The sequence below is a fragment of the Schistocerca serialis genome, chromosome 2 (genome assembly GCF_023864345.2).
Source record: "Schistocerca serialis cubense isolate TAMUIC-IGC-003099 chromosome 2, iqSchSeri2.2, whole genome shotgun sequence".
Taxonomy (NCBI): Eukaryota; Metazoa; Arthropoda; class Insecta; order Orthoptera; family Acrididae; genus Schistocerca; species Schistocerca serialis.
Window position 1 is genome coordinate 411,425,978 of NC_064639.1, and position 22,729 is coordinate 411,448,706.

At 41.2% G+C, this 22,729-nt stretch overlaps 1 protein-coding gene across 1 annotated transcript in view; it reads right to left on the minus strand.

Moving 5' to 3' along the window:
- LOC126457248 (uncharacterized) overlaps positions 1 to 22,729 on the minus strand; it is a 106,319-nt gene that overhangs the window by 46,600 nt on the left and 36,990 nt on the right. The window contains exons 6-9 of the mRNA XM_050093400.1: positions 15,395 to 15,501; positions 14,469 to 14,833; positions 14,134 to 14,368; positions 16 to 248 (exon numbers count right to left, since the gene is read on the minus strand). Of these exons, the coding sequence (XP_049949357.1) occupies positions 16 to 248; positions 14,134 to 14,368; positions 14,469 to 14,833; positions 15,395 to 15,501 (940 nt within the window). The remainder of the gene's footprint in view (positions 1 to 15; positions 249 to 14,133; positions 14,369 to 14,468; positions 14,834 to 15,394; positions 15,502 to 22,729) is intronic.

Consider the following 22,729-nt stretch of genomic DNA (forward strand, 5'->3'; position numbering starts at 1 on the left):
AAAGTAATAAAATACCTAGGTGAAGTTTCAGTATCAGGGATACAGGATTGTGTCATGCTGGTGCTTAAAGGTAATGCTTTTTTAGCTGCTTCTTTCTTCTTTCCTTCTGCAGCAGCTTTCATTGGATCATAGCTTTTACGTCGTTTCCAGTTTTGAAACTCCACTTCCCTTGATGACAATGTTGAATTACTTCGCCCACCAGCACTCTTCTTTAATTCCTTTTTTGGTAAGCCCTGTCTCGAACTGGGCTGGAAATAAAATGTAACAATTTATCATCATCATCATCATTATTATTATTTAGTTTTGCTTTGTATCTTAATCCATAGGAGCACTCCATTAAATGTACAATAATTAAAAATGGTAATAATGAGTTTGTATAAAATGCTTATTTCCAATTATTAATACCAGAGGGGGGGGGGGGGGGGAGACCAGAAAAACACACCTGACAGAGCACTGCCATTCGAACATGTAGTATAGAGTTCTCCCACTAGATGGGGTTAGTACAGATGTTCACAAAATAACTGTACAGATGGCATCAGTGTATAGATCAATGGGTGAGTGTAGTGTTGTGTTTCTCTGACTATTGGCGTGTTCCGCTTGCAAAGTTTAAAAGAAAAAAAGAACGAAGAATGCGTGTGAAACTTTGTTTCCTGTTTACAAAAAATCAGCAACAGAGACTCACCATATGCTTCAAGAGGCTTTCCAGAAGAATGCTGTGAGCTGCACACAAGTTTCCTACTGGTTTGGGTGCTTTAAACATGGTGAGTTGAGTGTTGAAGACCAATCTCATTCTGAACGCCCTGCAACCTCACGAAACAAGGAAAATATTGACAAAATCTGTCAAAAAATCAAGGATCACTGTTTCACGACTGAAAAAATTTCAACAGAGACAGGAGTGAGTTGGAGCAGATTTTGCGTAAGGAGACGTGCTGCTGCTAAATTTTTTCCACAGCTCCTCACACAGGAGCAAAAACCATGCAAATGAGTGTGCGCCTGGACTTGAATGCAGGGACAGAAAGTGATCCATACTTTTTGAGCAAAGTCATTACAGGTGATGAGAGTTGGTGTTATGAGTATGACCCCGAAACCAAGCAAGCATCTAGCCAGTGGAGGACTCACAACTCTCCCAGACCAAAAAAGCAAGAAAAATGAGGTCGAAAGTGAAGACAACGATTAACTGACTGTTTTAATGTTCATGGAATTTTGCATCAGGAAATTGTACCCCCTGGAAAGTATATTAACTAGCAGTTTTATTTGGAAGTTTTAAGATGTCTGCGAGAGGATGTGCAGAGGACACACCTGAAACTTTAGGGATCAAATGACTTGTTTATTCATTATAGCAATGGTCTCACACACACGGCCTTACAAGTGACCCACTATCTGGCCTCTCTGAGATGGTCTGTCATTCACCACCCACTGTATTCACCAGATCTAGTCCCACGCGACTTTTTCTTATTCCCACTGAATGAAAAAAAAACATTAAAAGGGAAGCGTTATAATGATGAGGATGCAGTAAAAACAGCTTCGCAAAAGGTACTGGACAATATCAAAGTTGAAAAGCTCCGGGCATGCTTCAAACAGTGGGGAAAAAAAGAATTAATAAATGCATTACATCTGATGGAGAGTATTTAAAGGTGGCTGAAGGAATTTTGTAACAAGGTTCATGAATAAACTGTTTATAACAAAAAGCTTTTTCTTTTTTTTTTTTTTTTTTTTTTTTTTTTTGCACCCCTCATAACTGAAATATAACAGCTAAAAAGATGATCATGGTGTACTGTTAGGATCATATCAACATTTGTCTGCAGTGATTTGTGAAAAATGTGCAGTTCCAAAATCTAAGAACATTTCTATGCTTTCATTACATGAGCAAATTGCCTAATTTACATTTACTTTAGTTTATTGCAATAACAAAAAATATGTAAAAATAAAAAACAGGAAATAGTTAAAAACCACAAAGAAGCAGATAGGTTGGCCAAAACTTTTCTCTGTAGGCACAGCTCCCAGTAATTTCAATAGATCACAGCTTTTCTATCTTTCTAAGTAAAAAGTACCTAATCTGGGAAGGGAAGAAGATTGGGGGTTGGCAGGTCACTTAAAGCCCAAGCCAAGAGGGTCACACCTATTAAGAGGAGAATTGCTACGAAAACAGGATGGCCTCATCTGATGTCAATCTCTTCATGGTCCAAACATCCTTCCCCTCCTCATTCGTCAGTACCACCACCTAGGTCAAGCTGTTCCAACACTGGCTCTTAGGGCACGGGAGCCTGCAAGAGTCCCCATCTCACCCACCTGGCAAGCACAGGTGACCCTATGGCACTATGTTACAGCCTTGTTCTGACGGGTCTGTGTGCACTAGGGTACCTGAGGGCAGGAAATTTAACTATAACAGCCGGACCTAGCACTTTTATTCCTCAATGGATTACTCTATCATGGCTATGACTTTCTCAAGTCAAACCTGGAATGATATCCTCCTCACACTAACTATCATTACTAGTCCATTGTCCCTACAGCCTCTGCAACATGAACAAATTTTACGCAGGTAGTGCCCCAAAGCTCATGAAAATTTAAACAAATTTCTAATTACGACAGATGAAGAGTTGCCGATAAAATGAAACTTTATTTGCTACCAGATTCAATCAAAAGTCATCACGCAATTTGTATAGCAACAGAGAGAATACATGTGCCTATTTCACCATCTATCAATGTAACAATAAGTAATGCTCACACTCGTGAAACTGTCTTAAACTGTTATTGTGAACTGTATGGAATCACTATTACTATGGTTTCAACAATAAAAATGACTTTTTATAAAGTCATCCTCAGTCACTGAAAGTAAAATATCTAGTACAAAGTAATGCAACTGACAGTTATCATACATATAAACAAAATAGTGAATACAACACATTTCTAAAGTTTTACCTGTTGTCAAGGGTGAAAGGAAGTTACATAATTCACCAAGTATGGATGCTGAATTGATATAGGCCATCACATGGACATCTCGAAAGAATTGAAAATTTAGGCACATTTACAGAATAATCCAAACTCAATTGAAAAAAAAAAAATTACTAAAAAATAGCAATATTATTGCAAATTTCAAGAACATATTTAAAGCTCTGTAAGGGTTTTGCTAAAGATATCTTCAACAAGTTTCTGAATGAATTACAATCTCCCATTATGTACTTCATTGCTACTTAACGATATAAATCCTTAATAATCCATTCATGGTAGGAAACAGATATAAATATGTGTCAGTACTCTACTGCACAGTATGATATTTTAAACATAATTAGGCAAACTGGTCTACAAACTGACCTTGTAGTTAGTACAGTACATTTCAGTTTAGTCCCACAAATTTACAAACTCTAGGCACTATGTAGTAAACTGGTAGTTCATTGTCTTACTCTTCTATTGCATGCAACTAAATCTTTCAAATTAAGCAGATGGACAATATGAACTGTGCTGTTAGTTTCCCTCTGCCATCCATGTCACAATGGTTTGCACTGTACAGATGTAGGTGTGGATGTAAATGTGATGTGGTAAATTCCATTTTTGATTCTCACTTGTCATGTAAAAGCATACTATGGATTTTACCATTTTCTTGTGTATTCAGAATGAGATGTTCACTCTGCAGCGGAGTGTGCACTGATATGAAACTTTTTTCTTTGTGTATTAATCATCTGCCACCATATTATAGGTTGATTATCATCACGACATTCCCTTAAGAAATGTGTAACTGAGCTGCTACATTATCACGTTGTTCTAAGCTGGTTTGTTGGTTGCTTGGTTGCAGGGAGGGAGGGATAAGGGACTAAACAGCAAAGTTTTCAATCCCTTAACCCAGGGGTTAGCTCATCTGGAGGTGGTGACATCCACCAGGAAAGTGTCTGATGATGAACATAGGTATGAACAGTTTGTTTAATAAAATGTAAGGCTCTGTTAATCGTTATCGGTTCTGTCATTAAAAGATTAAATGTTCACAGCAAAAAATATTGTGCCTGACCAGTGGAGATGGAAAAGCATATTCTGTCCAACCATTTGTTTGAGAGCCATCAGTGTAAATGATGATAGCACCATGATATTCTTGGAGAACTGAAAGGAATAGACAGTGAAAGATCATTGGGGGGGGGGGGGGGGGGGGGGAGTAGGGGGGGGTGGACGAACTTTAAGACTGTAATACATATCACTCAAAATTCATGGCCTGGATACTATCAAGTGGAGGGGAGGGGAGGGGGAGGGAGGGGGAGGGGAGGGGGAGGGGAGGGAGGGAGGGGAGGGGGAGGGGAGGGGGAGGGGAGGTGTGGGGGCGCGGTGCAGTGTGCAAAACACAAGGAGTACATTTTAAGGAGGTTTGGTCGATGTCCTGGCAGAGGGCTGTGAGTTGCATTTCCATTGGTAATCCCAGCCAATGGTGGGTGTCAGGAGGTTGATGCCTCTCATACACAAAAAGAATGTGATAAGCTGGACGATGAAATTTCCAGATGGTGATGGTATAAGTGAGCAATATTTGGTGCCATTGGAGCTAAAGAGGGAAGATTCCTGCTACTGCAACAGCAATGAGACTGTCTATGGGACTAGTCCAGAAGGTGCCAGCGGCCTGTCAAATGCACGATAATGGACTGGGTCTAACGATTTCAAAACTGAAGATACCACCAAGCCATTAAGCCGGCAACTGTATTCCAGCCACGACAAGGCCAGGGCCTGGTAAACATAGAGAAAAGCAGTACAATGTACACCCGAAGAGATGTGGGTAAGAAAGTACAACAGTATTAAGCTTCAGCATGCAGCTAGTCTTTAGCTGACAAATACAGATTAGTCAAGTCAGCGTGTTATCAACAGGGAGGCCCGAAAAATTAGGATACTTCAACAATATCCAAGCACTGGGCACTCTAGCAAAGTTCTGAGTCAGGATGGACCAAGATACAATAACAGAAATGAATGGCCTATGTTTTTGCAGGAGTGAACTGGTAACCAGAGGAAAGAGTCCAAGCGGTGGCCCTTTGGTTGGCACCTTGAAGACGGCACTCAGCCTAAGCTACAGGGTAGGAGCTTTACCAGATGCAAAAATTGTTGACATGCAACGCAGAGGTTCACTGGACGGAAGAAGGTTGCTAGCCCATTGATGGCAATGGGAAAGAGTCTGACAATCAATATGGAGCCCTGTGGAACACCATTCTTTTGGCCCATGCAGAGCTTTGGGAACAAAAGGTATTGAGATTCGAGGACCCATTACAATCTGTAGGCAACCATTCTTTCAAGCAATTAGCAGAGCACATTAGTGGAGCCAGTAAGTTGGTTAGCTGGTGGGTTTGCACTGAAATTTCCAACTAGGGGAAAAGGCTGGAAGGGCTGTTTTATTAAGGTGGTGATCTCAAGGGAAGTAACTGCCTGCCTGAAGGTAAATAGAAGGATGGGGATGATGATACTATCTTGCCACTGCAAATGGAAGACACCTTTGAGACAAATACAGTTGAGGACCCTGAGTAGTTGTAGCCTGTGATTAAGTCAGATGATGGGATGTTGGGTCATATGATTATGAACGGAATCAGCTCCTTATGCTCAGACAAGCCAAAAGCCTGACATGGTTCCCAGCCAGTGAAATATTCATCATTATATAATCTGGCTTGGTGGGGGATGAAACACACGTGGAAGTCATCAAATTGTCATTTCTGCATTGCGAAATTACTGGGTAAGGAGAGGATGCTGATTCTGTTTCAAAGTGGGTTGCAAGGTGTTCAGTAAGAACAAATCCATCGGAAAAAGACCATCAAAAACAATGAGGCCCAGAACAGTTATTGATATTTGGCAGTCCAGATGACTATGGAGCTTGACCCAAACCTGAGAAGAAGAGGCATACATTCCTAAGGAGAAGACATTATGCTCTCAGCATTCCTTTATACTGCACTTAGACAGTGTGCCTTAGCATGGAGTGAGGAGGGTAGCCTGTGAAGGATGCCGCTTGAGAGTTGCAGGTCCCTATGATGATCCTGAATAGCTCCTGCAATGTCTTTGACCTACCATGAAACTGGCCACTGGGGAGCGTGCTTGTAGAAAGGAAATAGCATTTCCAACCACACAGGTAATTGTATTGGAGATATCTCCCACAACTCTGTCGATGCAATCTGGCAGAGAGGGGATGAAGATGAGAGCAGAGGTATATAACAAACAGTTGGCTCTTCAAAGAGCCTAATGGGTCTATCATGCAATGACAAGGTGGTGACAGGAGCACCAGGAAATGGTCACTGTTGCGAAGATCATCATGGGACAACCAATGGTGCGAAGCCATGAGATTAGGAGAAATGATCATATGGTTGATAACCGAAAATGTGCCATGAGCAGCACTGATGTGAGCAGGAGTATCATAATTGAGGAGGCACAGATCGAGATCAGAAAGAAATTGGTCAATCAGAAGGTTCCTACCAGATGACGTGATACTTTCCCCACAACGGATGGTGTGGACTGAGCTCCACAAGTATAAGAAAAGATGGGGGAGTGCTGTGGATGAAGGTGGTCATCTCAAAGAAATTAAATGCTCTATCTTAAGTTAAATAAATGTTTGACAACATCTGTGCAAATCAAAGTACAGATCCCGCCAGTTGCCCTCCCAGGGTCAATATGATTCTGACAGAATGGTTGGTTGGTTGTTTGGGAAAGGAGACCAGACAGCGTGGTCATCGGTCTCATCGGATTAGGGAAGGATGGGGAAGGAAGTCGGCCGTGCCCTTTCAGAGGAACCATCCCGGCATTTGCCTGGAGTGATTTAGGGAAATCACCTGACAGAATGCACAAGAACTATGAAGTACTGGGGAATGATCTTCAGTGAAATGAGTTTCTTGGAGGACAACTGAAGAATAAAAAGAAATTACCCAGTAGCTGTAGTATTCATTACAGTTCCATTGGTCATTGTGTTGAGGGTGTCCTGGTTAGGCGTGAAGAAGCCAGGAGGATCAGTCTTGTCCCAGGACCACTGTCTGTCATTGGTGCAGGTAGCACATTAATAAACATTGCCTCAGAATCCAACACTGTGGGGAGATCCAGCACCTTTTCTTCTTCTTCTTCTTCTTCTTCTTCTTCTCCCCCTCCTCCTCCTCCTCCTCCTTCTCCTCCTCCTCCTCTATCAGAACTTAAGGTGTCAGAGATCCTTACGAGGGCTTATCCACCATATGAGTGGGGATTGATGAAGAGTGAGCAGGGCTGGGGACTCTCAGGACACTGCTATTCCAGTTATTGGCTGGTGTCAGGTCTCTGTTATGTAGGTCTCCAGGGAGAGATGTCTCAAGAGTGAGGCCTGTTACCGGTAGATGTTGGATGAAACAGAGTTCTCTGGCCAGGTGTGGAAAGTAGTTCCTGATGATAGTATTACAGGAACCACAAGAAAGGTCGTATGAACGATTGTCATGTCAACATGATTCAGGTGTTGCTAATCTCATAGGAATATGAGGACTTGGCTTATTTCAATGTGATTAGCAAGTGGACTACAGACGGTAGTTATTGCAGTCAACAGTTCGTTGCTCTGAGTTAACATAAGCTGCTTCCAACTACTCTTTGTAACAAACTTGAATAGAAGAGAGAATACGAACATTTATTTCCTTCACAGTAATGGCAGAACTAGTTAATAGTCAATAACAACAGAATGATTAATTGTTATGTCACAGAATTCAGAATGTCGTCAATGCCACAGTAAGAAATAAGCATGAGGCAATGCTCCAAGTGGCAGGTGTGCAAACTCCTTGACATTCAGTGGCGATCAGCTGATCACACTTGCCAAGCGCGTAAATTCACCTAGTCGTCACACCAGTCCCCCGTGGAGAAGCAGAGCTTCATCAGAGTCCACCAGGCGTGACATCATCTCAGAATCTTGAAGAAAAATCTACATGATGACCACATCATTTTGGCATAGTGCCTGTGCCACTGGAGAAGCGGGATGCAGCTGATCGTTTTTAGACGACAGTGGAGTCAAGTGACATGGCTGGGAAGCAGTGAGTGAATCTTCTAACACAAATGCAGGCTTTATGCACTCAGTGGAAATGCTGTGCCATTGGCCGGAGATCAAAATGCCCAACATCATCTCATGACAAGCAAGGATGCAGTGGTGGCCGGTACAAGGAGGTGTAAATGCTGGTCTGATGCCATTTCTAGGAGCATGATGTGAATACTGTTAGACAACTCCTTGTGCACAAATGTTGATTGTGAGCCGTGACATGATGCTGGCCAGGGCTGGCTTTGCAAGATGTCCTCCCTCAGCTTTGCTATGAAATCTGGCAGATGTGAATCTTCCCCCATCAAGTCACTTATATCATCAAAATTCCCCTGGCAGCCGCAATGTCTCATCATATACTGTTTCTGCCGGTGCCGCATCAAGATCTGGCTTATGCACTGCGCGTAGGCCAAGTAGAACAAATGGTAAGGCTGCAGTCCGCTTGGAGTCATAACACAGGAGCACACTTAAGAGACCTGTGTCATTGCTCCACCATTGCTGGGTGGGTGGTAGGCTGTGGTAGCACAGTGGGTTGCACCACAAAACTTGCTGAGATGTGCAAATAGCTCCGACTCGAACTGGTGCCCTCGTTCAGTAGTAAATTGTAGTAGGCAACAGTAATGCACAACCCACTGAGACATGAATACCCCTGCCAGTGTCTCTGCGGAGGACTTATCCACGGCAACTGCTTCTGACCAATGCGTAAATCTGTCTACAACTGTTAGCAAATAGCATTGCCCATAGGACGACGACGGGGTCCCACGACATCAATGGGAATATGGACAAATCTCTCAGTTGTCCCAATAGGCACACGGATGTGGTGTGAAGCTTTACTATGTTGGCAGCCTAGGCATGTGCAAGTCCACTGGCAGCAATCTTCCTGTACTCTGGGCCATACGTAATACGTGGAGACAAGTTTAGTGGTTGCCGTGACTCATGGGTGGCAGAGCTCTTGAAGGCCACGAAAAATGTGCTTGCAGAGCTCTGCTGCCATGTATGGATGAGTCCTCACAGTTGCGGTATCACAGCATAACTGCATGTCTGTTCCTGACATGTTTACGAGTTTGAGTCGAAGGTCCACCTCAGTATCCTTGAGTAGGTCACAGAGCTCCTGATCAGATTGTTGGATACAGGACAGGCGTAGAAGGTCAACAGTTTCCATGACTGCACCAACTAGTGAGATGCAGACATCTACAATATTATTCAGCCCTGAGACATGCTAGATACCTGTCAAAAATTGTGCTAAAAATTCAAGTCTCGGTGATCACTTGTGACTGCTTTGCCAGAAGGTGTATGTGAGGGTTTTGTGGTTCGAGTATATTATAAATACCCTCGTTTCCAGTTGTGCATGGAAATATCTATTGCCGCATAAATGGCCCACAATTCTCTGTTATACGCACTCCATCACTATTGCACAAACAGTAGCTTATATGAGAAAAAAGGCAAGAGGTTGCCACATCTTGTTTACATATTGTTGGAACGTAGCCCCGATAGCTGTATGGCTAAGCATCCACTACAAGTGCCAGGCGCATATCTGCCACCAGGTGAGCGAGAAATCCAGAGTCGGCAATGCTCTTTTTGGCAGCTTCAAACATGTCAATCATCACAGGTGTCCAATGCACAAGTGTTTTGCCTTTTACTTTGAACCAGCCAATGTGTCTGCGAGTGGCTCCTGCAGTTCAGTTGCCCATGGCAGGAGGCAGTGGTAAAAATTGAGCATACTGAGAAACCTGCATAGTTACTTTCCTGTTCCCAGATGCAGAATATTTAATATGGCCTCGACCTTTTCTTATAAGGGGTGTAACCCCTCTGAGGAAATCTGATGGCTCAAGGAAGTTCTTTCGAAACATTCAGGACAATAACGTGTGTTACCACCCATTCAAAGACTCAGTTGAGATGATGTTTGTGTTCCTCAGGTGTCTCTGATAAGACAAGGATGTCATCTAGGTACACAAAACAATTCGGTAAACCTAGTAGCACCAAGTCTATAAATGGCTGCCACATCTGCGCCGCATTCCTCGGGCCAAAGCTCATAAAAAAAGTTTCAAATAGGCCAAAAGATGTTATAATGCCAGTTTTAGGAATGTCTTGTTTGGCAACAGGAATCTCGGTGTATGCCTTGGCACAATCAACCACACTGAGCACGTTTTCCACTTAAAGCGTGGTTGTAGTCTTTCAAATGCGACACAGGGTAATGGTCAGGGATGGTCCTTGCTTTTAAGGCACAGTAATCACTGCATGGTTTCTTTTTGAGTACAACATGTAGGGATGATGACCACGCACTGCTGGACAGACGAATGATGCCTTTGGCCAGCATGGTATCAAATTCCGTTTTTGCAATGGTGTATTTGTCTGGGGCCAGTCATCTAGGCCTACATGACACCAAGGGGTTGGTGTTGACATAACGAACAATATCATGGCATACCTGTTGCGGGTCCCCCAGAGGACTTATAAGTGACAGAAACTGGTTGAGTAGTTTGGTGTACTCTCCTTCTGCAACCTGGATGATCTTGGTGTCGCAGCCAGCTGCATGGCACTGGAACCCGGCTGTAGCCAATCCGGTGATGGTGTCCGGTGTTTGTAATATCCGGGAGCAGGCAGTAGTTTGCTAGTAGATCTACCCAATTATAGGCTCCACCAGGTTCGTGACAATGAAATTCCATGCTAATGCATGTCGCAATCCCAGATCTAATTATACATGTTGTGCGCTGTACTTCTGGTTGGCAGAGCTTTTAGCAGCTGACAGTCTGAAGTTCGTGGTCGGGCAGCACATATGCAGTTTATCTCTCAGCAAAATACTCAATTCTGATCCCGTCGTGATCAAACATTTGTGCCTCGGCTTGAGGTCGGTCAAAAACAGGTGTCCAGAATAACAATAAAATGCATCCAATTCTGCCTGGCACGTAAGGATGACATATTCGCACAGCAGATGACACTTATGTGCTAGGTTACCAAACGACTGATGGTACCTGCATATATTAGCTGCTTGTGAATCATCAGAATGAGGAGCATTGGATCCAGAATGACTCCACAATTTCCATCGATATCTACTTTTAGCATGGCAGTCAGCGAGAAGTTCACTGAATTGTTTGCTTAGGGCATCAACTTTGTTCAACAGGCCATCACTAAGTTGCTGTTCCAGTGCTGTGATTTTCTTTGTCACCTTGTCGCAATCTGATCTGACATCCCTCAAAGTACTGCTGCACATTACCACTGGGTCGGGACAGGAGGTACGTATGACAGCGTCCTGTATCCGGTCAACCAAATCAGTCACATTGTACTGAGGCATTTCAGTTCATGGTGCATTTATGGCCTTGACTTGTGCTGGCAGCCTGGTGCTCTACAGTGTGGTTGTAGTAGCATGTCCAGGGAGGTGTGCGCGTTGACCTTACTTCATAGGTGATGGAGGTATTGTGAAGGTTTTTCATCACCTATATCCTCCTGGGTGATCACTTTTCATAATCCTCTTCTTACAAGGCAGACACTCAACATACGAGTTTATCTTTCAGTTTCATGCACGTGTCTGTCTCTGGTGGCACTGTTATAATATCCTGTACCTCTGTTGCATACGTGAGATCGAGTTGACAACTACTAGTGCAAATTTGGTAGAATCTGTCATTATTCCGGAAGACAGAAAACTTCCCTCCACCTGTACAAACCAGAACACAGAGTTGTTCAGTCAAAACAGCGGAAGTCGTACTGGCAATCTTGAAGTAACAGGTGCATCATTGTTGGGTCACCAGTGTCGCTAATCTTATACGGATACGAGGCTGCAGCTTATTTCGACGTGGTCGGCGTGTGGATTATAGACGGCAGTTATTGTATTCAACAATTTGCTGCTCTGAGTTAACCTATGCGGCTTCCAACAATTCTGTGTAATAAACTCCAATAGAAGAGAAAATATGAACATTTATTTCCTTCAACAGTAATGGAAGCACTAGTTACTAGTTAATAACAACAGAATAATTAATTGTTTAGTTGGTAAATCACAGACCTCATGGAGCATCCGATCTGTGGCAAAGAATAAGCGTGAGGCAGTGCTCCGAACAGCAGGCATGCATACTCATTCACATTCAGTGGCAATCAGTTGAACTTGCAAGTCATGCGCACAATCTCACGTTGTTGCCACATAACCATTCATATTGTTTCTTGCCTTTGTATATGACAGGTGGTCAAGTATTTTATATTCTTGTATTTTCTTTTCTTTTTTGCAAACTGAAAAACCGGTGATCTTGGAGGATGGTGTTCAATACAACTGACACACAAAACCAATTATTCACAAGGATGACCTGCATGGAGTGATCATCTGTACTTTCCACATTTTGTGTCTGCTATGTAGTGGGACTGGGATGACATATGATCAAAGTGTAATCATCAGAAACACCTCATGCCCAGTGGGACATAAGGTTTCACATCACATCTGTACATCATAACTGTAACTTTATCTGGGATGACATTTCCTTCAAAAGTTAAGATGAAAGCACCTGTATCACTTTGGTTATCCTAGAGATCTTTTTGTATGCATCGGACGAAATGTACACATTCCCTGCCTGGAGTGTAAGGTCTGTGAAGGATAATTCCTTGTACAATATTCAAAGTTTTATGTGCAGCAACAGTCATTGGTATGTCACCCAATTGTTCACATGCCTGAAGAGCTTGAGGTTGTGCAGCAGAGAAGGCATTTATAGTGTGCATTTTTCCCAATGTTCATAGCTCAAACCTGATTATATAGTAAGTATTTATGATGAAAATTGTAAACATAGTTGATACTGGATTATTTGTGTGTGTACTTATAGCTAGAAACTCTGTATGTACTATACTGTACCATCTCTGACTGACTTGTACACAGGGACTGATTGTCCAGTTCATCAGTCTATAGTGTGCACCACATGCAGCACAACATTATATTACATGAAAAGTGTACTATGACTGCATTACAGTATAAATGCATTTTACATTTGACAGTAGGTAACACTGATTGTGTCATTTTCAACTATTTTGTTTGTATGTGTAAATATTTATTTTCAGCAATGTAAGATGATTTTCATAATTTTATTTTAATTACTGACATCACAGAGTGACACCATACAGTTTGCTCTAACAATTTTATAGCAAATACTTTTTTCCCTACTAATTATTACCAGCAGTCTTTTGTTACTTAAAAATGGCTGTGCCACGACCTTTCAAGCACCATGACAATAACAAACCACCATCTAAAGACCAAGGTTTCTAGTTCCACAGCTCTCCCTGCTGTAAAACATGCTCCATGCAACCCTGCCCCCGCCCCCTTTCATTTTCTCCAGTTGTTACAACTTTACAGTACAACTTTAAAGCACCTATGTTGTTTACGAGATTTTTATATACATTGTATTTTCTCATCCCCCCCCCCCCCCCCCAATATTATATTCTGCCATTCTAAGCTCCTCTCCCTCCCCTTTCCATTCTATATTGATTATAGGCAGAATTTTACTTTAATTTTATTCTCTACTTTTATCCTCCACCCCGTCTCTCTCTCTCTCTCTCTCTCTCTCTCTCTCTCTCTCTCTCTCTCCCCCCCCCCCCCTTCCTCTACCCCCCTTCACCCCTATTTCTTTTTTTCCACTCTTTCCACTTTCTATACTGTAATTGCATTACTCTTTCAACTTCTCATTTTTTGTCTTTCTCTTCTAATCTACATTTCTCATTCAATCCATCCTTTCTACGACCTCTGAAATGAACTTAGCACAGTGCTGAATACTGTACTATTTTGACCATCTTGTTCCTCCCATTACTTTTGCTTCAACTTTGCTTCTCTATCACCTCTTAGTTGGTGGGTCATTCTTAGCCTAGGTTTTGAGTGACCTACTCACTCTGTCCCCCATTCCACAACCAATTAATCATCCTTTCCTAAAGAAGAAATCTACTATCACCTAAAGTTACGATTAATGTGAACATTGGTAGTACTGGGAATAAGTTGAGTACTGACAAGTATTTCTGCCTTCTTGTGGCTACAGCTAGAATCACAGACAAGGGAGCCCTAGGTATTTCTGCAAAGAGTAGGTGTTTGCCAAAAGAAAGTCTTTCAACTTGAGTCTGATAATATTCAGTTCAAAAATTTGTATTTTTCTAGAGACAGAGCAATTGTACCATTAATTCCCTACCATCTCACTTTGAAGTACCTGAGGAGTTTGTCTCTGTGCACGCATGCTGGCTCTTGCGCTCTCAGTCCGCGAGAGCGCTGGTGTCTCCGGCTTAGTACTTTTGGATTTTAGCCTGCCCTGAGCAAGTTTAGGAGGTTCAGTCAGTTTCTTCGACCTGCTGTTGCTTGGCGTTGGCGATTCAGCTTTAGATAAGGACTTGTTTTTTTTACTTTCAGCAGGTTCAGGTTCATTGTCCAGTCGTGCTCTTCTTAAACTGTAATCCACATAAATGCAGAAAATAACATTTAATAGGTACTATAACCTGCTGTTTGTCTATTAAATGGCAAACTGTGAATCTACAACACCAATAGTACCTGAAGGCCCTGTTGTATCGCATCTGTGGTGTCGATCCAGGTGCTGGAATGGTGCCTGACCTCATCCTTCCTTCACCCGTCTCACTACTACTGTCCGACTGCCGACCCTCTCCTTGTCTGACACTAGTGTCTGACGCATTGCTCGCTCTGCGAAATGGTGTAACAGGTCCACGATTTCCAACAATGGCTCTGCTGTAACTGTGACTAGTGTCTACATCCGACTCCCCACCCGAGTCTACAGAGAGAGTCATTCGTGCCTGCATAGCAGTAACAACAGATTCTGTTGCTCTCAAGAATGATTCTGTCTCCAAGCTGCTGTCACTGTGTCGTTCACTTCCAACTACATCCTGTTTCTGCCCGAAGTCCTGAAATGCAAAGGTCAAATCAGTTGCAAACTTAATTTTGGCATATTTAAAACTGCTCACATTACTGGTGTTCAGTAATGAACTCATGACTCTTAATTATTACTATTAAAAAGAAAATACTTCTGTCATACAAACAACAGTGCAGTAAAATAATCCAAAACACAAAATGTAAAATGACTACTAACATCATCTGCGACAGAGCAGGAGTGATCATTTATTAATTGTTAAAACAGTGACAGATTATCATCACACCTCAAAATTGTGCACTCAAAGAAGTGACAACTCAGCTGACACTTAACACCAAAGACCAACCAGAATATTTCACTTAAATATGAAATAAACAATATTGTTTTTTTTCTTTCCATTGTCTCATACATTCTCTCTTCTAGCTTTCAAATCTAAAACATGACACAAGGTGAACAACTCTGCAATTTTATCATATCAGTCACAGTGCCATTTAAAAATTGTCATTTATACTTCATAGAAATAAGTGTAAACACAAATGTAATGCACACTAATGGCTGATTATTTCCCAAAGCTTCCCAATTTAAAGGAACTTACCGGAAAAGCTGAAATTGCCACTGGTGATTGGAAGAGATGATTCTTTGTATGCTGTGGAGACGGAGTAAGCTTCCGACCAGATGGTGGCAACCCTTTGCTGCTGAGAACTGGAAGATGACACATTTATTTATTATCAAAACACAACACGAAGTAAATCATGATGGAAATGAACTTATTCATTGCATTTCTTTAATTTACTGGTGTGGTAAAATTACAAAATTAGCCTTTAGAGAATCTTTATTCTGAATGAATAAAACAAGGCAAATCCACGTGCGCGCACACACACACACACACACACACACACACACACACACACACACACACACACATTTTCTCTGAGAGACACGCAGGCCCCTGTTTAGTTAGTGGTTATTCTGAATATTCTCTTCATGAGTGAGCACATACAATAAAAGCACTTTACTAAGTGAAACTGAATTTTTATGTGCTTTCAGCATTGACTATCTTGGCTCCAAGTATGTGTATGTGTGCTATATGATAAGAACCTGCAAATTTCTGTAAAACGGGTTGAGGATGCAATGCATGCACAAGAAAACTACTCATTTTGAGGAATACAACTGTTGTTTACTCTATGAAGCCTCCTGACTATAAGAATAACTGAATGTTGAATAGTGGCAATGTGACAGGTGTTGGTACTATACGAGCTGTGCCTGGCAATGTGCATTTTAATGAGAAATGTGTAAGATTGTTGCTTTATTTCTGTACTATCAGTAGCTTGGAGCCAGTTCTTTTACCTTATAAAGAGTAATATCTGCATAACCCAGGATACTGAGAGCTGGCTGAAGAACACTGCAAGCAGGAGGTAAATCTTCAGTGAATTTACGTGCACATATGAAACACAATAGCTAGCTGCAAGTGCATCAAATGTGTTTGTAGTAGCACAGGAGCTCACAAACTGAAACCACAGTGCCACATCATTTGTTTGCTGGTAATTACAAATGACATATCAGCTGCTCTCATAAGTCAAGGGTAAGATCCACAAAAATTTCAGAGAAAAATTTCAATAAAGTTCCATGGATATTTCCATTAATTCTTTTCGAATTTAATATCTTGTCTGTAGTAATGCCATACATAATACAATATTTCATCAGATAGATAAAAATGTACTCATCAAGCAGCAACAGGAGAAAACAGCATAAAAGTTATGGGAATGTGCAAGCTTTTGGAGACAGTGGCTCCTTCTTCTGGCAGAATGGTTGAAGAAAAAGGCAGAGAGATGAAGGAAAAGGACTGGTGAGATTTAGAAAATGGGGAGTGTTATAGAAAAGTCGCCCAGAACCCCATGTCTGGGGAGACTTCCCGAACGGTATTAGAAGGAATTTATCCACTCAGTAACTTCCTAAACCTCATCAATCCTTTTCCTTCGTCCCTCTTCCTTTCCCTACAATGCCTCTGCCAGAAGAAGAAGCCAGTGTCTTCAAAATTTGCATATATCTATAACTTTCATACATGTTTTTCTCTGCTGCTAGGTGAGTGGATCTTTTTATCTATCCAATTATATCAGATTTTCAAAAATTGATTACTTTTGTTGATATATACCATTTCATTAGATAGAAAAAGGAATGAGGTGAAGCCAGTCCTGGTATTTAACTGTTTCTGGGAACCCATAAGAAACTAAAATCATGAAGTCAAGACATTATAATCACAGTACACTGCACATAACATCAAACTAGCAAACAAAAACTATGGTTTTCATATAGAGTATGCTACACACTCCAGATGACCTTGTATAAGATGTCATTCGAAGTGTAGCAACAGTAACACAGATATACACATAGCTCACTATTTAACACCTTTCGCACAAAAATCATCAAAGGCAAACAACAGAAGTTTACAACAAAGAACCTATCAAAAGCACATTATACAATAAACAATTATTTTCAGCTGGTCATTCATAAACTGCGAATATCATCAAAAAATTTCCAAAATATGCCCACATAATTAAGTGTACAAGAAATAAGTAGTGTGGTTGAAGAAGCTGCTCACATAAATTCATGTGAAGTAACAAAATGGATTTTAATGCACGATACTGATGGTCTATCGTGAGTTAGCTCTTGTGCGATCAACTTCATCATAATTACTCCAGTCATTATTTGCCTTTTTGAGTCCATAATTACAGGGACAAAACCAAATACCTGAAGTTCAATTCTGAAAGTTAAACAGGTTAAAGTTAAAAAGGATGTATTATGCCTTCTAAACTCCCACAAGATTTGGCACTAATTTTAAACTGACACACATTCTTAGTGGAGCTGCTAGCTTAGAGGCATTAATTGAAACATCAAAGCTAGGCATTCTTGGTTCTGCAATTCTCCTGGCATCAGTCTTTGCTGCTGCTAGTCACCCACCTACATCTGCACACCTATAGTCCCTCACAATTTTTCACCGGCACCTCTGATAAGAAGCTTAAATATCCTCAGTGTCTCTCTCTTCATTATGTTCTTTTCTTCAAATTTCCAACCAGTAGCTCAACAAAGACAAGAGCTACAGCATAACTATGTCATTGAAGTTTCACAAAAGATGGTTTTGAGGAACTTGTGTCAACAGAAAATACAGTTATACAGGTTGACTGCCTGATTTAAATAAAATTATTCATAAGGAACAATGCTACGCTTAACTACGTGGCTTGTTGCAAATGGTAGCTTAACTTGAAGTTTTTATGGCTACACTTCCCATGTACTCTGTACGGTGTCCGTAGAACATCTAGGTGATACTCAATTTTTCTCCTTGTCTTTAACATCATCTCTTCTGTCATTGCCTCTACAGGATCTCGTATTCGTGATGTACGAGTTTCTACATCAAGAACTGCTGAGCTGAAGACTTTAATCCTTGGTGTAACCCCAAACAAAAAAAAGTCAAGAGGTGTTACGTCTGGTGAACAAATCACATCGCAGTGTCAAGCATGGTTGGCGTTACGCATGGTGAACAGGAAGCTACCATTTGCAACAAACCACATCACTGTGCCAAGCATGGTTCCTTAGAAATAAATTTTTGTAATCGGAGAAAGACTTTATGTTCACACAGTATAAGTTTATTGCAGTGAGGCGTGAGTCAGATTGTAAACAAGTCATTAATGCTTCAATGTTTAAGCAGTAAACTGATGAAGCAAATTATTATAATGTCACCAGTAGTTTTCACAACATTTCCAAATCACATGAAAATAACACTAATTAAAATTTAGGTGCAATGCTACAAGTTTGTCAGCACTTAACATCAATTAATACATAACAATTTGGATAATATCCTTCAAGTCAATGTGAGTACACATAAGAAAGCATTAAAGTTTACACAGAAAACAAGCACATTTCTTCATCCTACTGAAATGGCTCTATGCATACTGATAATTAATTCATAAGTCATAAGTAATGTGTAAATCCAGTTTTCTTACGCAGATTGTGCATAATCACTCCACCCATCACTATGATGGTGAGCAGACCACTGATATTAAATTAATGTCATATTTCAGCTGCTGTTATTGACTTATTTATTATTTGATAAGTCTTGGAATCAAATCAAGTATGAATTTCTAAACAGGATTATAGTTTCCCCAGTTGCAAATAGGTGGAAACCACTCTCTTCCTTAAATTCAGGATGTTCATAATCTACATCAGCCCAGGCAATTACAAAGAAACTCCTGAGCCAGAAAGAAGTGGTAATGAAAAATATCGCAAATATTTAATGGAGAGTGCAGCAGAGGGCCAGCACAGAGAATGATAATCTGGAAGTGATACACTTATGGACTGTAGACAATTTTGATTTTTAATACTATTTGGCTTTAGGCATCTCTCCATTTTGCATTAGGTAGCTAATTCATACAGACACTATGAACATTGATAAGTCCACAAGAAACTAATACCTTGTAGTCCCTTCTGCAGTGCCATAACATGTACACAAACTAATGCAGCATCATTCCATGCTTACTCAAGTAGAAAAATATTATTTCACATTATTCACGCCCAACATGTTTTATGTTTTTTTTTTTCATTAACGCACAATAAATTTTGTATGGAACACTATCAAATAAACACAATTCCTTCTGAAGTTGCTGGTGCCGGCTTGACAAGAACTGTTCAAACAGGCTATAAAAGAATACCACTTTGAGAAGTTAGAGCAAAGCACCTTGGAATCAAAAGGACACATGTGAGCAGTTACCAATACTCTTCTGTGTTTCCAATCAATATCTCATGCAGATTAGTGAAGTCAGTTGTGTTTAGGTTTCAGTATGAAACAGTATTAGTCAGAAGACAAAAATAAATGGTAAATTACAACAGAGGCAAACAAAGAAAGTTGTAATCACTGACTATTCTACTTTGTTATTATACACAATTCAATTTTAACAAACAAGTACAATATTGTTACTTTTAATGTCATAATTTCAGTTTTCCAGCCTTCCCTCTCAAATTTTATTTGCAAAGTTCCTCATGAAAAACATTCCTAGTTCCAGATGCTCTCATTTTGATCAATATTTTAACATGTTGCCCCTAGAGCACATACACTGCTGGAAAATTAAAATAGTAACACCAGGAAGGATAATAAATCATGAAATTGTACTTATTGGGCAAATACAGCACAGTAGGAACTACACACGATGAAATTTGCAGGTGATTTGAGGATATGTAGGATGCTAAATTTTTGTACAGAGAGCTGCCACCTCCGACAATAACAAGAGCTCTAATCAGCCTGAACTTCAACTTGAACTGAGCTTAGATGACATACAGAGGTACATTGTTTCACAATGGTTCAACTCTGTCCCCCAAGTTCATCAATCACAGTGGCTACAGGGTTACTTGACAACCCCTGATAAAAATGTTTTCACTGAGAAGAGATTTGTAAAGCACACTGTCCAGGCCAACAGTCAAACACCCTCTACAGGGTGAAAAGTATTTAAACCGACAAACTCTGGGAGGCTGTAAGGGACATCAAAACAAATATTTTTCCCTGATGTCATTTTTTCCTACGAGGATTATTTAAACTGGTGGAGGCCGTATTACGCTCTTCAGTTGTTAGACGCCGTATTACGATCTTCAGATGTTAGAGGGCGTATTACACTATTCAGTTGTAAGCAACTGCTGTCCACCAGTGTAGTAGTGCATTGTCTCTGTTTACTAATGGAGCGATACACCTGGTGTGAGTACACTGATATGGTACTATGTAGCGCACCACAACGGACGAGCTGCACAGCAGGTTTATCAACAACAATATCCTAATCGCCATATCCCGCATCATACAACCTTTGCTGCTGTGTGCCAACACCTGCGTGAGACCGGGTCATTTAGCAGATAACCTGGACAGGGACACAATCGCACGGTAAGAACGCTGTCATCATTTGAGGAAGCTGTCTTCCAGCATGTGGAGCGGGATCCTTCAATCAGCACTCGTGCAATTGCACGTACCATGGGGACAAATCAGACGAATGTAAGGACAGTCCTTGGAGAGCAATAGTTACGTCCATTTCACTTACAGTGTGTCCACAACCTGGAACCAGTTGATTATCCACCCAGAGCACAGTTTTCGCAGTGGTACCTGGAACAGTGTGAAATGCATCCTACATTTCCATCCTCTGTTCTCCTTACCAATGAAGCAACGTTCAGGCGTGATGGAGTCTTCAACATGCACAATTCACATGTTTGGAGTGAGGATAACCCACATGCCACAGTTACTAGCGCTCATCAAGTGCTGTTCTTTGTTAATGTGTGGGTCGGTGTTGTTGGGGACTGTTTAATTGGGCTGTATCTGCTACCTAGGCCATTAAATGGCTGGCACTATTACAATTTTCACACCAGAGCATTGCCAGAATTGCTGGAAGACGTCCCATTCCCTTTAAGACAATGCATGTAGTTCCAACATGACGGGGCGTTGGCACATTTCAGTCATCGTGTGCGTCGATTCCTGGACCGACGGTTCCCAGAAATGTGGATTGGCAGAGGTGGTCCTGTACCATGGCCTGTTCGATACCCAGATATGTCCCCACTGGACTTTTTTGTGTGGGGAGAGATGTGCAACCTTGTTTACGCGACTCCTGCTGCATCAGAAGAGGATCTGGTTGCCCGGAAAGTAGCAGAAGCAGGAACAATTCAGGTACTTCTGGGGTTTTTGCCTTTGTCGGACAGAACATGATCCGACAGTGTAACCTTTGTTTGCGTGTCAATGGAGGCATTTTTTAAAATCTACTGTAATTGAAATTGGGTTGTGTTAATGTCTTGTCTCTTGGTCATAAAAAAATGGAAAAGTGTTTGTTGGTTTAATTAATTTGCCACCAGAGAAATCTTCCTCTACCGGTTTAAATACACCTCATAGGAAGAAATGACATTAGGGAAAAATATTTGTTTTGATGTCCCCTACAACCTCCCAGAGTTTGTTGGTTTAAATACTTTTCACCCTGTATATCGAAGTAGGTCAGGAGAGCATGGCCAATATCTGGTCTTGCGTTATCTTGTTGAAATATAACATCACCAGGCCTGGAAGTTCGAACACAGAAATGAGCCATAACATGTCCAAAATGAAATGGCTGCTGCCCAAATTACCAGCAATGCAAACCAGAGATTACCATGTTGTATACCTAATGGCATATATATCATGACACCTGTATGACAATGACCCAGGCAATCTGCCAACATTCATACTGCTCAGAGTATTCACACACAGATACGTCCACAATGATATCACTGAACCACAACTCATTTGTGAATATGGCATGCCACTCCTGTGCCTGATGTTTGAAGCACTACTGTTGGTGTGCCTTTCTCTACCGTCATTTCCATGGAATCTGCAATAACAATCACCATGCTGACAGTTTGTGATGCTCAAGATGTTGACATACTATTTGAGTGGATACTTTTCTTGCTACTCACAAACCCATACTGTAACTCACAGTATTTGATATGGCTACAAAATCCTGCATGGCCAAGCAAATAATGTGTCTGTCCTCTCAGACAATAGTGGCGCAGGACCACATGGCATCGAGTATGGGTTTCCTGAACCCAATGAATCCATGTTCATGTGACAGCTGTGGGATCATAACCAACAAGACTGTAGGTGGAGAGAGAAAAACTTACCCACCATGCAGTGGCATGAGTACACACTTATAAATAGCATTAAAGTTTGCAAATCATCCTTCCCATACAGCTTTGGCATTCGAGACAAACATATATACTCAGATGTAGACACTCTACAGCAATCTTATCACCACTGTGACCTCATCCTTCACTGGACATAATTACCCCACCAGCTTATTTAAAAAGCAGATTTCCCAGACCATTACATCCAATCCTGATACTTCTGATCGCTCCAAGAAACAACTTAGGAGTACCCCACTTGTCA